General features: G+C 38.9%; 1 protein-coding gene and 1 pseudogene across 1 annotated transcript; one reads left to right on the top strand and one right to left on the bottom strand.

Annotated features, from left to right (window-relative positions):
- Window positions 1-10,765: 10,765 nt before the first annotated feature.
- Window positions 10,766-11,740, top strand: OR2B8 (olfactory receptor family 2 subfamily B member 8). Its single transcript, XM_038583980.1, has one exon. It carries the CDS (start codon window positions 10,766-10,768, stop codon window positions 11,738-11,740), a length of 975 nt encoding a protein of 324 aa, XP_038439908.1.
- Window positions 11,741-12,378: 638 nt separating this feature from the next.
- LOC119877868 lies at window positions 12,379-13,876 on the bottom strand (annotated as a pseudogene).
- Between the last annotated feature and the right edge of the window lie 2,519 nt (window positions 13,877-16,395).

Genomic DNA, 16,395 nt, shown 5'->3' with positions numbered 1-16,395 from the left:
ATACGGACTCCAAAATTATGTTCTTTCTATGGGACTTTGGAATATATTTTTTTAAAGATTTATTTATTTATTTATTCAGAGAGAGCAAGAGAGAGGCAGAGACACAGGCAGAGGGAAAAGCAGGCTCCATGCAGGAAGCCCGACAAGGGACTTGATCCCAGGTCTCCAGGATCACACCCCGGGCTGCAGGCAGCACTAAACCACTGCACCACTGGGGCTGCCCACTTTGGAATATTTTTAATTGCTTTAATAAGCCCTAGTCTTATCAGGTAGAGACTAAAGTCACCAAAAGGCAGTGACCAACTGCTCTTACTGTCTTAGCTTGCTGAGTGTTTAAAGATCTCCTCATTGTGATTAAGAAGCGTAATGTTTATAATTTATAAGATTAAGGTGTTAATAATATTGAGAATTTAATTACACAAGAATTATAGGGTTGGTCCCCAAATGACCAAAGGTAAAAGAATTTTAATATATGAAAATAGAAATTGGTTCAAAGTATTTTTTCTTGTCAACATTCAGCAGCCTGAACAGGAATTTGTTCATGTCAAAAATGTTCAAAGAAGACATTGTAAACCAAATTTTGGAAGCTTCCTAATGCACGTATTTTGTGTGCATGAACATGATTATGTGTTTGGGAGTGGGAGGGCATGGATGAAGGAAATGTAGCAAGTGTTCTTTGACTTCTTTCCGCACATTTGGACTTATAGTGCTCTCAGTTATATCCTCATCACAGTCACTATACCTAGTTGGCTTAGGTTCCATAAAATTCCCACAAAGATGAAATAGTTTGGGAGGATCCTTCAGGAACCCTACAGGTGCAGTGGATTGTCCAGCTTTAGGCTTGGAGAATGTTTCCATGAAAGCCTCAGAGTTACACCTTGTGCAGAAGAGGGTGAAGGGCTGTGTGGTGTTGAAAAAGGAATGAGCTGGTTTGTTACCACTGACTCTGGGTGGAAATGGAGATGAACATATGCAAGATGTCCTACCTTTTGTGTAAGATGAGCATGTGTGTGAAAGTCCTTTCTAGATGTGAACTCTCAATATGGAATAATTACACAAGATGCTTGCTCTGTAGTCTGGCACTATGTTTTACCTCATATGTAATGACTTCAACCCATTCTGAGCTTTTTGAACTTTGAGGTTTGTATTGCTCATCATTTTATTGTATTTTCTCATTTTCCTTCTGTTTTCACTTTTAGGGAGTATTCTCTGTTCTCTGTGTCACTGGCATCTTTGTATGTATGTCCTGTCTCCTTCAGCTTCTCTTATTTGTCCTTCTAGATTTGTCTTCTCTGTCTTTTCCCACTTAGTTTGTTTATCCATTTATCTAGTGGTAACCACAGATCCCGACCCAGGGCCAGTGTAGGGGCGGTACTGTCTCTTAGTAGGAAGGCTGGGCTGTTCCCACTGTTTCTCCCTCAGATGGAGGACAAGTAGTCAGGAAGAGGATCAGACTGTTGGGAGCAATTCAGAGACCAGAAATAGTCCCTTGGAGGATATGCTGAGCAAGTTGGCAAGGTGGCAAGTTGGATCTTTCAGATGAAAGACTTTCCTCACAATTCTAGCTTTGCAGAGAGGATGGTGTCCAGGCTCCTGCTGGAGAAGCATTACTGCTCCTACTTTTTCCAATTATCTTACTTTTCTATAATATCTTATTTCAACTGGTATTCCTTTTAGTCCACCTGTCTGATTCCTTACAAATCCCTAGTAATATTTCTTTTTTTGCCTAAACTTAGCTTTTCCAGATATGTTGTTTGTTTGTTTGTTTGTTTGTTTATTTATTTATTTATTTATTTATTTATTTATTTATTTGACAGAGAGAGAGAGAGCATGAGTGGAGAGAGGGAGAAGCAGACTCCCTGCTAAGCAGGGAACCCCATGTGAGGCTTGTTCCCAGGACGCTGAGATCATGACCTGAGCTGAAGGCAGATGCTTCACCAACTGAGCCACTCTGGTGTCCCCAAAAATGATTTTATCAGCTTTCATTCTTTCAAAAAATACTCCTCATAATTAATATTATTTTTATATAGTCTCTTTATTTTCTGCTTTCCTATTGTTATATGTATAACACTGGGTACAACGCTATCATATAAAAATATGTTCAGTTTGATAAAAAATGGAAAAGTGAATGGTCCTGATATTAATACCCTTGTCAACTACAACCTGGATAGAACCTCAGACTCTACTCAGCTGCATATCTTTCTCTCTATTTTGATCTTGACTTTGTTATAATCAGCCTTTTGATACCATTTTTAGTTTTTAATATAACTTTTTTACTGTAACTGTAGTCTTAACACCCATATTTGAATTCATAAAAAATAGTTTGTCTTACCTGTTTTTGAGTTTTATGTAAAGGGAAGGATTACTTTGTAACTTGGCATCATTTGCTCAGTACTTTGTGTGAAAAGCATTGTTTCTACCCCTTAGCTGAAATTGTTGTTGTTTTTAAGTAGGCACCACACCCCAGGGTGGAGCCCAACACAGGGCTTGAACTCATGACCCTGAGATCAAGAACTGAGCTGAGGAAAAAAAAAAAAAAAGAACTGAGCTGAGTTTAAGAGTCAGATGCTAAACAAAATGAGCCACCCAGGTGCCCCTGTTTAGCTGTAGTTTTATTCATATTGTTATAGAGTGTTCTTTTGTAAGAACAGGCCACAGTTTATCCAGTTTACTGATGATGAGCGTTTAGATTGTTTCTAGTTTCCATAAATACAAGCAGTGCTATGGTGGAGCATTCTTATATGTGTATCTTGGTGTAGGTGGTAGAGCAGTATCCTAGATAATATTGCATCTAGGAATTTAAGTGGGGGTCAGCATCGCTAGATAATGCCTCACTATTATCAAAATGATTTGAGCATGTAAGTCTGCCAGTGAGCGTGGCCTGGGATGCAAAGCATTAATAGCAGGTCTGTGATTTCCTCCCTCTTTAGGACACCCAGAGTGTACTGTCTTTGCCAGTTCTCCCTGTAATTATGAGGATGGGACCTACCTGGTATGGGAATAACTGAGAAAATTCAAATATAAGAATGTTATTTTTTAAAAGAATTTATTTACTTATTCATGAGAGACAGAGAGAGGCAGAGACATAGGCAGAGGAAGAAGCAGATCCTTCATGCAAGGATCCTGATGTAGGACTCGATCCCAGGACCCTGGGGTCATGATCTGAGCCAAAGGCAGATGTTCAACCACTGAGCCACCCAGGTGCCCCCAGAATTTTTATTTTTTTATTTATTTTATTTTATTTTTTATTTTTTTATTATTTATTTATTTATTTATTTATTTATTTATTTATTTTTTATTTATTTATTCCCCAGAATGTTTTTAACAGGAAGTAGTTTATCTCTTTTGGCTAAACATGATAACTGAAACTGTTACTTACAGAACTAGGAGAAACAGCCACAAACAACTCAACAACTTCCTTCCATTTTTCTGTAGTAATTATTTTAACCATCCTGGTAAAGTCAGAATGATTTGGAACTTAATGCAAAGAAGGTTGAAATTAAATAAACCATGCATGATTTAATAAAAATGTGGATAATTTTAAAAAATTATTTGAGTACATCATTAAAACCTGTGGATAGGGGATGCCTGGGTGGCTCAACGGTTTGGCACCTGCCTTTGGCCAATGGTGTCATCCTGGAGACCTGGGATAGAGTCCCACATCGGGCTCCCTGCATGGAGCCTGCTTCTCTCTGCCTGTGTCTCTGCCTCTCTCTCTGTATCTCTCATGAATAAATAAATAAAATCTTTTAAAAAAATAAAAATAAAACCTGTGGATATAAACTGAAGAGTGTTTTAAAGGATTTGAGATTGTTTTTCCTTTGCTGCATTAGAAGTTTGGTAGAATTTGGTTGTCCTCCTTTATATTCATAAAGATAGAATGAAAGATTAGAATGTGCCTATTAGCTCCGTGATCCCATATAAATTGGTTATGACTGAAGTTAAGAATTTATTTTCATATTTACATTAAAAATTAAGTAACTTGGGATGCCTGGGTGGCTCAGCAGTTGAGTGTTTGCTTTTGGCTCAGGGCGTGATCCTGGAGTCCCGGGATCGAGTCCCACATCAGGCTTCCCGCATGGACACTGCTTCTCCCTCTGCCTATGTCTCTGACTCTCTCTCTCTGGGTCTCTCATGAATAAATAAATATAATTAAAAAATTAAGTAACTGAATGGATACTTACTTATATATTTATATGCAAATATTTTAGGCAAATGTGACCAAAAAGTCTTCAGTATTTTAAAAAACATGTAGGTAATTCACAGGTGAGAGCTAAGGTAGCTGGAGATGTCTCCCTCTAGCTGGAGGGAGGTATTTGTCCTCTGTCAAATTTATGAAATAACAGAAGAGATAGATGGCATTGTCCTTGATTATCTTCCTCCTTGAGGATTGCCATCTCTGGACAAGCTCAGTGACGGGCTCATTAACTCTGTGGGGCATCTGTTCCTCAGAGATCTCAGCCAGGGAAACACATTGGGTTCTGCACCAGCCCAGCCACAGCTGAGTGTCACAGCACCCTCTCCTGTGCTCATAAGGCACTGTCATCAGGCAGATCTTGTATTTAGGAAACCACCTTAGGGTTTGCAGTTGGCTCCATTTCCTACCTTCTAGAGGCAAATGCAGATCTCTGGTATCACATGAAGACATGTGAGGTCATCATGAGAAAGCATCCTTTTGCTTAGACATAATGTATGGATAACCCAGTGCTGGTATAGTCAACCTTTGCATTTACTGCATACAACTGGTCCTATATGTCCAAGTGCCAATCCTCAGTACTGTCTTTAGATAGTGACTTGGAATGAAGGTAGAGAAATTGCTTAGAATCTTCAGAGAGGGATCCCTGGGTGGCGCAGCGGTTTGGCGCCTGCCTTTGGCCCAGGGCGCGATCCTGGAGACCCGGGATCGAATCCCACATCAGGCTCCCGGTGCATGGAGCCTGCTTCTCCCTCTGCCTATGTCTCTGCCTCTCTCTCTCTCTCTCTCTCTCTCTCTGTGACTATCATAAATAAATAAAAATTAAAAAAAATCAGTCATAAGAATCTTCAGAGAAGGCGAATAAAGGTGAGTGAAATGCAATTTGGAAGTTAGTTTCTTATCAGTTGGGATTATTCTTGAAAAGCTGTGTTGGTTTGCATATATGGTCCATTTTCTGGAGAAACAGACTATGGAAGTTCATTAAATATAAGAACTAAATTTAATTGTACATTATAGACTCCACCAAGTCGTTCTCAGACATTTTATTCTACTGTAGTATATTCATTATACCTGTGTATGCACATGTGGAAAATAGTTTAATTATGCATATTTAATGGTAATAAAATACGGCCTTCGGTAATAGAATAAGAGAGTATGAGTATCCTTCCATGCTTTCCCACTGGTTCTTATTGTTGTGAAATTAGACAATGTTTATTCTCTATACTTAAAACTCATTGCCAGTATTCATAGTTTCTAAATGATCATTTTCTTCCTTATAAGTTACCAAAATACTTAAATGTACAGAATTTTAATACCTAAATGTATTTAGGTATTAAATACCTAAATACCTAAATGTTTAATGTAATGTAAATACCTAAATGTTCAAATACCTAAATGTTTTTATTTAATTTAAATTTATTTAATTTAAATTTAAATAAATTTTAATACCTAAATTTAATACCTAAAATGTACAGAAATTTAATACCTAAAATGTACAGAATTTTAAAAAGGCTATGTCAGAAATAGAAGAGGGTAGTTCGGGGATCCCTGGGTGGCTCAGCGGTTTCACTCCTGCCTTTGGCCTAAGGCGCAGTCCTGGAGTCCCGGGATGGAGTCCCATGTCAGGCTCCTGGCATGGAGCCTGCTTCTCCCTCTGCCTGCTGTGTCTCTGCCTCTCTCTCTTTATGTCTATCATAAATAAATAAAAGTTAAAATTAAAAAAAAGAAGAGGGTAGTTCCACTTTGTAAATATTGTGTCAATGCATCTTTATTTTGACATTAGTGTTAATAAGAAATGATATTTTGTGTGAGTATAAATATCAATCTGAAGAAGACAAGGTAGGAAGAAACCTGAATGTTTAATTTTTTTTAAGATTTTTTAAAAAATTTATTTATTCATGAGACAGAGAGAGAGAGAGAGGCAGAGACACAGGCAGAGAGAGAGGCAGGCTCCATGCAGGGAGCCCGACGTGGGACTCGATCCAGGGACTCCAGGATCATGCCCTGGGCCAAAGGCAGATGCTAAACGGCTGAGCCACCCAGGGATTACCACCTGAATGTTTAATTAATGATAATTTAGGGCAACTGACAAGTTGTGTGTGTGTGTGTGTGTGTGTGTGTGTGTGTGTGTGTGATTGCCCCGAAGTGATGTGTAAAGTACACTGTGTTCCATCCTTCTATCCTTGCACAAGATCATGAAGAACTCTTGGATGAATGCTGTTGGTGCCCTGCACAGATGTTCTTTATCTGGCTGGTGCTCTGATCCTCACCGTATTTGTTAGGAATATGGGCTGCAAGGTTCATAGCCAATCCTTTCTTCAGAGATTTGCCCTCAGCTGAAAGGGAGCCACTTTGCCAGGGGGTCTCAGGAGCAGGGTGGAGGCAGCTCACACCAATGACAGACTGATGGGGTAGACAAAAGGCTGCCAATGCCAAGGCAGGACTAAATCTGATGCAATTCATGCTCCTCTTGTGCTGTCCATACAAGCATAAGTAGCCAGAGGAAGTCCCTTAAATTTAATTAATTAAAATTAAATCAAATTTAAAATTCTGTTTCTCACCTAAGATATCTTAAGTATTCAGGTAGAGACATGTGGAAAGTGGCTATTATATCAGTGAGGACAGAGTATTTCTACCAGCACAGATGGATACTTGCATTGGAGAGTCTGCTCCAGCTTCTTATGGGATCAGGCTCAGGCCATAGTCCACTTGAGACCACATCCTTGCTTAGCAACACTCTCTGCTCTGTTTTGCTTCCCTCATCCCCTTTATCCTGCTCTCAGGATAAAGAGACTGTCCAAGTCCATTAGATCTGCCATTTCCAGTGTTGTGATAGCTGTATTCCCCCTCATTAGCTCATCCTGCATTGTCCCTGGGGACCTGTTCTGATATATCTGGGGTCAGCTCAGACCTAGGAGACAGAAACATTATTAAAGCAATAGGGATTCATTCCTACCAACAACATTATTTCAGGATTCATTCAGGAACTGGATAAGGCAGAGTTTGTATGTCAAATATGTGAGTGAATGTTATATATTTGAAATATCTTCAATACAGATGTTATCTTGAGATCTCTGGTCTTTAAAATGTGTAGTTTGCATACTGAACATCTGGTTTTATTGAAATACGTATTCTTCCATTAAAATTTTTAGACTTATATGTGAGCATTGAGCACTTAGTTAATTGCTTTATCACCTTATGTATGCTGCTACTAAGCATTATAACCTCTTTCATTTGATGTCTCTTTTCTTTCTTTTTTTATTTATTAAGATTTTATTTATTTGAGAGAGCAAGTGAGAGAGCATGAGAGAGGGGGAGAGGTAGAGGGAGAGCAAGAAGCAGTCTGCTCTCTGAGCAGTGAGCCCGATGTGGGGCTTGATCCTAGGACCCCTAGATTGTGACCTGAGCTGAAGGCAGATGCTTAACGGACCGAGCCACTCAGGTGTCCATGATGCCCCTTCTCTTGATTATTGTATAAATGTATTTTTGAGAGATGTCATTTCCCATTATATTCTTTTTTGATGGTAATTATTACGTAGAATACCATCTTCTTTAGTTTGTAGAATCTATTTATTGTTATTTTACCTAATAACATATTTTCTCTTTCTATGTATAACTTGTAGTTTTTTCAAGTATTTATTTTTTTGTATGCAAAGTAATAATTTCTGTGTGGATTTTTAACTGGATTTTCTATACCATATCATATCATGATAGTTACTAGGGACACCATGCTGTGTTCCTGTACCTAAGATGGATGTGTTCAATATTTCCAGCCAGAATCATTTCCACAGTTTGTTTAAGAAGCATTAATCTCTCTTACTGGATTCAGTGGTTTGATGTTTACCTACACATAGATGATGGTTATTAGTCTAATTACATAATCCTTTAAATTTGATAAGAAAATGAAACAAAATTTCTTATTAACCTTAGTCTAAACATATTCTTTCTCTTGGAAGATTGTGTTCTGTGGTGGTACGCGCAGATTAGAGAGGGATGGATGCTGAGTAGGGGATGAGGAAGAGAATAGAGTGACCCAGATCAGCAGAACATGCTCTTGAGAATCGATGGGATAATACAATGCATGGCCTACTGTTTCCCATATCCAGTGTTACTAAAGGATAATAATTTTCCTGAATGGAATGAGAAAAAAAAAAGTAAGATGGTGGACTATGAAATGAGTATTCCTAGTTTCCTCCCAGTGTGCTCTGCAGGATGGTACTGGGAGCAATTGTAACATTTGGAGACAATCACATTCCTTTTTCTCTTTTGGCATGCATCTCCTTTGCCTGTTATTTTATTTTTCAACTTAAAATCTTATTCGTTATTATACCTGTAAGATAGGTAGTCATTTAGCAGTCTTTTATATATATATATGTACACACACACACACACACACACACGCACACACACATATAATCCTGTAAAGCAGCAAAATCATTTGTAGAGGTTCGTGTCCAGGGTTTTATCTTATCTCATCTGCTTTCTTAGTCCTTATTGATTTGTTAATGTTAAAAATACCATTATTTTATTCTAATGGTCCATTATTATATTGGTGTTTTCCTTGGATGAGTTAGCATTTTATGTTTGCCCTCCTTCACTTTGGTAAGTACATCCTTTATAAGGCACATTTAAAAAGTTGCCAGCAATTTATTTCAAATCATTTATCTGTATTTGTGCATGTATGCAGGAGATTGAATCATGGTTTGTTTTTGTTTGCTCCTATGAGCAGGTGTGAGTCAGGGGATGCTTTTTTGTTGCACATTTACACTGTCTCAAATACTTTTGTAATTAATTCTTTTTTTTTAAAGATTTTATTTTTTCATGAGAGACACAGAAAGAGAGAGAGGCAGAGACATAGGCAAAGGGAGAGGCAGACTCCATGCAAGGAGCCTGATGTGGGACTCCATCCTGGGACTCCAGGATCATGCTCTGAGCCAAAGGCAGGCACTCAATTGCTGAGCCATCCAGGCATCCCACCTTTATATTTAATTCTATCAAGGAAATACTTGTGTATAAATGTTTTTTCTTGTGGGTATCACTGATCACAACCTTATAGAAAGGTTGTAGAATATAGGATATATAATTTCTCTATTCAGATTTTATTACATTTATTTATGCCAGGTTTGTACCAGTTTCTTTCATACATCCATGGGTTTACATCCAAACCCGATATTCAGATTTTAAAAGTCTTAGAAGAATTAAAAATGTACTGTATGCCTAACCATTTGAACAAGAGAGAACTGAAATGCTCATTTTCTGATGCCTCTTTGGTTGGTGTATAACTATGCTTCTTTAGTACTAAGCAGCTGGATAATGATGGTCATCAGACTCGCCTGTGTTTGAACTAGTTGTGACTAGTTCATACTATCTCTGCAAGATAGCTCTAGGGAGGTGATAGGCTAATGCTGATGGATGAGATTCTGTATAATATGAAAATATCCTTTTCTTTATGCATTTCCTTGTAGTACTTTAAGGTTTCCATTACAGTGCTTTGACTTGTCTTTGCTTTAAGAATGTTTCTGTCTTACTCTCTATGTATTTATTTATTTAATTATTTTATGATAGAGACTGATGTAAGGCATTGCACATTGTACATAGATTATACAACTGGATTACTTTTTAAGTGTTTATTCTGACTAGAAATGTTGATAGTGAATAATCCTTCCTCTTTCAGGATTTCATGAGCTCTACGTGGTAATGTGTGAAACAGAAATCTGCAGAAGGAAGAGGAAAGTCTTGGCCCCTGGATTTTAAGGTTCTGAATCCAGCAGATATGAAGGACCAATGAATTTTTGGAGTTTCTGTTAAATTAGTATGGTAATTTTAAGCATCTTTAGGGAAAAGTTAAGCACTATAATTAGATGGTGATGTTTTTTGATTCTCTGTGATTATTTATTGTTTTGCTACCATACCAAAAAACCCCACCAAAAACCTAACAGTGCAGCTTTCATAAATATACTTACTAGCTAGAGTCAATTATGCTAGATTTTTATATGAAGAGCTAGTAGTGATATTTTGAATGTAATTGAATTCTTTGTATAAGTACATTCTAAGTCATAAATTCCAATCTCTGAATGCATTTTCAAGTTTATGTTGTATTCTATTCTATTCTGTGTGAGGTGTGTCAAATTTAGTTGTGTAGAATCATGAGATACATATTTACAATTACTTCTCTCCCTTTGTCTGCATCTCTTTCGGATTCATTCTTATTGCTCTCCCTCTTTTTCCCTCATCACCATTTCTCTCTAAAATGTATGTAAATACTTATACTACTTTAAGTCTTATTAAGCTCAGACTGAAAGACCTTTTGTACTTATGACTAATACAAACACAAGGCCCATATTTCATTTTTCTTACATTAAATATCAGTGGTATACTTTTTGTGATAATGTGGAACTGTATTGGTATAAGCTATGTCAGTTTCAATAATTTATTGAAATAGTTACCGATAAAATCCCATGGCCATGTCTTATAACATGATAGATCCATCCCCTGCCAACTGTCTTTTTTTTTTTTTTTTTTTGAAGATTTCTTTTAAAAATTGCTAAATGCTTGGTCCTGACAGGAAACATGTGCTACCAGAGGATGGAACAGAACAATGGTAGTTCTTTCACTGGGTTTATCCTGCTGGGTTTCTCTGAGCGGCCTCAACTGGAGCTAGTCCTCTTTGTGGTTCTTCTGATCTTCTATATGTTTACTCTGCTGGGAAACACAACCATCATTGCCTTGTCCCACCTGGACCCACTTCTTCAGACTCCCATGTACTTTTTCCTCTCCAACCTAAGCTTTCTGGACTTGTGTTACACGACCAGCACTGTCCCTCAGCTCCTGGTTCATCTCAGGAGAGCAGACAAGTCTATCTCCTTTGGTGGCTGTGTAGTTCAGCTCTTCATATCCCTAGGGTTGGGATCCACAGAATGCATTCTCCTAGGGGTCATGGCACTTGACCGCTTTGCAGCTGTCTGCAGGCCCCTGCACTACACAGTGATCATGCATTCCCGTCTCTGTGTCCTGATGGCTTCTGCATCATGGTTCATTGGTTTTGCCAACTCCTCATTGCAGACAGTGCTCATCTTCCTTGTACCACTTTGTGGGAGAAATAAAATAGATCATTTCTTTTGTGAGATCCCCCCACTGCTCAATCTTGCCTGCGTTGACACCACTATATATGAGTCTGAGATCTTCTTTGTCAGTGTGATCATTCTCTTTATACCTGTGACATTAATCACCGTCTCCTATGGTTGGATTGTCAGGGCAATCTTTAGAATAAAATCATCTGCAGGGCAAAGGAAAGCATTTGGGACATGTGGGTCCCACCTCACAGTGGTCTCCCTGTTCTATGGTACAGCCATCTACGCTTACCTCCAGCCCAGCAACAACTATTCCCAGGATCAGGGCAAGTTCATTTCTCTCTTCTACACCATCATCACCCCCATGGTCAATCCTGTCATATATACACTGAGGAACAAGGATGTGACTGGAGCAATGAAGAAGGTGCTTTGGCGAGTCCTAACTCCAGATGACTGGGTGGGAAAGACCCTTTGATGGGAGACTTTGAATGCCAAAGTTTTAAATATGTTTGTGTCCTGCATGTGTCATGGAAAATTTCTCCTGAAAATTCTCAAGGAAATTTCCTTTTTTTGCCCTACAGCAGCTTTTATCTTTCCCTAAAATGTTCTGTTTTCCCAAATTCACTCCTTTAGCTGAGATACAAATCAGGTGTCTTTTATTTATTTTTATTTTTTTAAAGTAGTCTCCACACCCAAGGTGGGGCTCAAACTCACAAACTGGGATCAAGATTCAGATGCTCTACCAAGTGAACCAATGAGGTGCCTCTACACGTCAGGTGTCTTTTATAGTGCCCAAACTCATACCATTCTCATAAGTGCAGATACGAATTATAATGAGCTGAAGAATGCATCAACTTAAAAGTGAAGGTCACTCAAATCCTAGTGCTCCTGTTTGCTGAGAAAGGGGAAGGATTTTGCTAGTAAATTCTTTTTTTTTTTTTTTGCTAGTAAATTCTTGAACTAAGTCCAGGCAAATATGGTCTACGTCCTCATTTTGTGGTGGTTAATTATTTAAAATATTACAAGATGGCTTATTCAAATCTAATTTGTAGTAACGAGACCCTAGTGTTTTGTAAAAGTTTGTTGTTAAGATTCCTAGATCAACTTCATTCCCTAATTTCCTATTCTACTGTCTACACTTTTCTTTGCTTCATCCATCTTCTTTTCTTTCTAGAAATTCCCCAGGACAATCCCTAACAAAACTGTTAGTCCTAGTGTTGGATTGGAGGTAAATTTATCCAAAAATCCTTACGTCTGTGAATGCCTAGAGTGTAAATCTAGTGTGCTAGATGGGCTCCTGAGCAGTGGAGTAGGTGTGGTTTGACCACCTTTCACTCCCACCAGGCTCAGTGCCCCCAGCATTACCATATCAGAGCCAGTGAGCCACCGCTTGGTATTTTCCTGGAACTGCAGCACCCTGGACCAGGGACTAATCAGAGCATCATCTCTTTTGTCCGAGTGGGTGTAGATAGTATCATATATCAGACTCCACATAATTCCAGAAAATAAAGAGGCAGGCAAAGAGATGGATCACAGGAGCCCTTGGTAGCTGACCATCCAGTAATGCCCGCCAATTAAAAGTCAACCTCAAGGCTAATTGAGGTCAATATGTAATTCTTTTCATTAGTGGGTAGGGGATGAAGGGAAGTAGGATGCTGCTCCCAGAGCTATAGAGTAGGAATTCAGACAGAGAACACCCAGTGCCAAAGTCAGCTGTTCCCGGAGGAAAAGAAAGGATTGAAAAATTGAACTGTCTCCAGCAGCTATTGGGCCATTTGTTGATATAACCGATGGACTTGTCCTACCATATGAGGCGCAAGTAGATTATGCAGAGGGTAGGATGCAAGTTCACAACCCCCACCAATAGGCTAAGCCAATGCATCCGGTCCTGGACCAAAAGAAGGCCACAAGTGCCCAGTGGGGGTAGTCGCTCAGCCTCTTGACCCGCTTCTTGACCTGCAGGACCCCTGGAGGCCTGCGGGCCACAGAGTGTGGCTCTTGAGAGCTCTCAAGGGAATTTTCTGAACCGATCCTTTTATGCAAGCGAGTGCTGAAAATCTAAGTCCATGGATGCATGCATGCTCCAGAGATGCTGCCTTAGTATTCCTAGAGCACCTGCATCATATTATTATTTTTAAAAGGACTACAGGTTTTCTTTATCGCGCCCCCCCCCCCCCCCCATTTGGGAACACTGTTTCCATTTTTACTTGCAAGGAGACATTTAGGCACATACCATAAAGTCAGGTAAGAATACGAACCACAAAACAGTATAAGAAATAGTAACATTTTAGCATTTTTAAGCAATTGTTGGAGGCATATCAAATGTTCTTGCATTTTGATCATGGCTCTATGACAAGGTCCATAGGTTGGGGTACTGCAGCTTTTTCCCAGAAGCAGGTTGGAAAAACCTACTTTTACTTTAAGGAAACACCTGCTAACATCAATCTTGGAAAAGCCATTCAGGTATTAGGCCCTAGTGTGATGTCACCAGTGTGACAGTAGTTTTAGGTAGCATTCATATTATAGAAGGTGGAGGGCATGGTGCATACCTGCCAGTGATAATGGGAGCATGAGATGATAACTACAGGTGCTTACCTGTAATTTTGTGCATAGTCACAGAAGTGCCAACGTGAGGTATGCAAATTGTTTATTTAGCTTGTGAGCCATGGTGTTGGTTAAAAATGACATTTGAAGACTATCATATCTGAACAGTACATGACTCAGATCCTATTTAATATTCTACCCATTCTACCTACAGTAATACAGCAAAAGTTTCAAGCATAAGATACATTTAGATACTGTTTTCATGTCCTTTTATAAATTCTTTGATCCGAGTATCATCTGATCAATGCTTTTGTGTCTCACAACTGCCAAGGGCCCCATACAATTTGAATTCAGGAACATATTATAAAAATATGGGAAATAACCTCTTATTCCCAGGAAATCCCATGTTCTGTGGAGCTTACCAGATGCACCAGTGAAAATTTAAGGAAAAAAATCAAATGTATATTAATTACTAAGCATCTAAATATGTCTAAACTTTACAAATATCTTAGTATGAACTGTTACTGAATTCTGAATTAATATAAACAAATATAAACATCTCAAAACAATGAAATCTGACATTTGAGCCCTTAGATCTTACCTGAAGCTCAGTTTGCACATAAATATGTTTTGGGTTATGGATCTGGGTTTTTGTATTTATGTATTGCCACAGACAGTGTATTTTCCCGTAGAGGTTGGACCTTTGGCGATGCTATCATCATAGAAATGTTTATGATTTTGGTAGGTTTTCCCAACACATAGCCCAGTGTAGGTAAATGTATTTGTGTCTTGGACCACACACATATACCCATAACAACTGTACTCTTCCCTATTCGGACAACTAACCAGCATCCTCTAGTGCCTTGAACCCCTGAGATGGTCATGCTCATGACAAATGATCTTGCTACAGAGACAGCATTTGGAGGCTGGAAATGACAACCAGGAGAGATCATGCACATGGTCAGGTTCTACCTGTGTCACTGACAACATCACAGTATTCTCACTTGAGATCAACACCTGGGATATATCTTGATACCATAGTGATGTTTCATGTAAACCAGTAGGAAAACAGTTTTGTAATACTGTTTATATCCAATGGTGACAAATTTACATTCTCCATTGTATTTCTCTTTTTTTGTTTTAAAGATTTAATTAATTAATTAGTTAATTAATTAAGAGAGAGAGAGAGAGAGACCAGGCAGGATAGGGAGACTCTGCACTGAGCATGAAGCCCGATGTAGGGCTCGATCTTATGAAATCAAGATCATGAGCTATGATCTGATTGAAATCAAGAGTTGAATATTTAACTTACTGAGCCATGCAGGTGCCCCTCCACTGTCCATTATGTTTCTTTTTTTTTAAAGATTTATTTATTTATTTATTCATTTATTCATAGACACAGAGAGAGAGGCAGAGACACAGGCAGAGGGAGAGGGAGAAGCAGGCTCCGAGCAGGGAGCCCGATGTGGGACTCGATCCCAGGTCTCCAGGATCACACCCCAGGCGGTGCACCAAACCGCTGCGCCACCAGGGCTGTCCATTATGTTTCAACCACATCCTAACAGTTATATCCAAATGGTTACTCCAAAATCCCTCAAATGAACTGTCTTTGATGCAAAAAACCCTCGAGGTCTCATGAAGTTACAACCTATTGTTCTGGGTGAGCAACTACTTCTCTACTTTTACAGATATACAGAGCCCTGGGGTGAAACAGATTTATTTCCTTAAGTGAATGTTTGAATGGCATTTGCATGTTTGTGTTATATGGCAATAAATTATGACTACTAAAAATCTGTGAAATCCATGCTAAAAGAAATCACCAAACGCAAGTTCAGAATTGTTCTGTAACATTTTTCTAATGTTAAGAATCCGTTTCCCATGTTCTCAATGCTTTGTAACAGACTCCATAGTTGTGTAAATTGTCACCAATATTATTTGGATCATTTCCTTTTATATTTTCACCAATAACTCTGCATGGCTGTAGGAGTTGTACCCAAGACTTGGCTAAATTATTTTATTCCATCTTTAGCACCTGCAGGTCATGACGACCATTATGCTCTAGAGCAATTCATGGATTCTTCCAGCTTTTTTGCTTTCTGAGGAACATAGGGACACATCATCAGCTCGGATAGTGAGTGATGTAGACCACAAAATGTCAGTCATTCATGTGAAACACAGTTCTTTTTTTGTTTGTTTGTTTTAAAGATTTTTATTTATTTGAGAGAGAGAGAGAGAGAGAGAGAGAGCAGCGTGAGAGAGAGAAAGCACAGGAAGGAGCAGAGGGAGAGGGACAAGCAGACGCCCCCCTGAGCAGGAAGCCCAATGTGAGACTTAATCTCAGGACTGTGGGATCATGACCTGAGCCAAAGGCAGACATTTAACTGACTGAGCCACCCAGATGCCCCTGAAACACAATTCTTAACCAGCAGAAGACTTATTACCAATTAGCAAAGGATACCAAATAGCAAGAGCAGGAGGCCTCTGACCCTTCAAACACAGCTTTGGAGTCCCCTTCACTGCAATGGAATGTGGGCACTAACTTGTGTGGTACAAGTCAGCACAAATAGGCTTGGGGGATTCTCGATT

Source organism: Canis lupus, chromosome 35, assembly GCF_011100685.1.
Source record: "Canis lupus familiaris isolate Mischka breed German Shepherd chromosome 35, alternate assembly UU_Cfam_GSD_1.0, whole genome shotgun sequence".
Classification (NCBI taxonomy): Eukaryota; Metazoa; Chordata; class Mammalia; order Carnivora; family Canidae; genus Canis; species Canis lupus.
The sequence above is the reverse complement of the archived record's forward strand: the minus strand, read 5'-3'. Positions and strand labels throughout refer to the sequence as shown.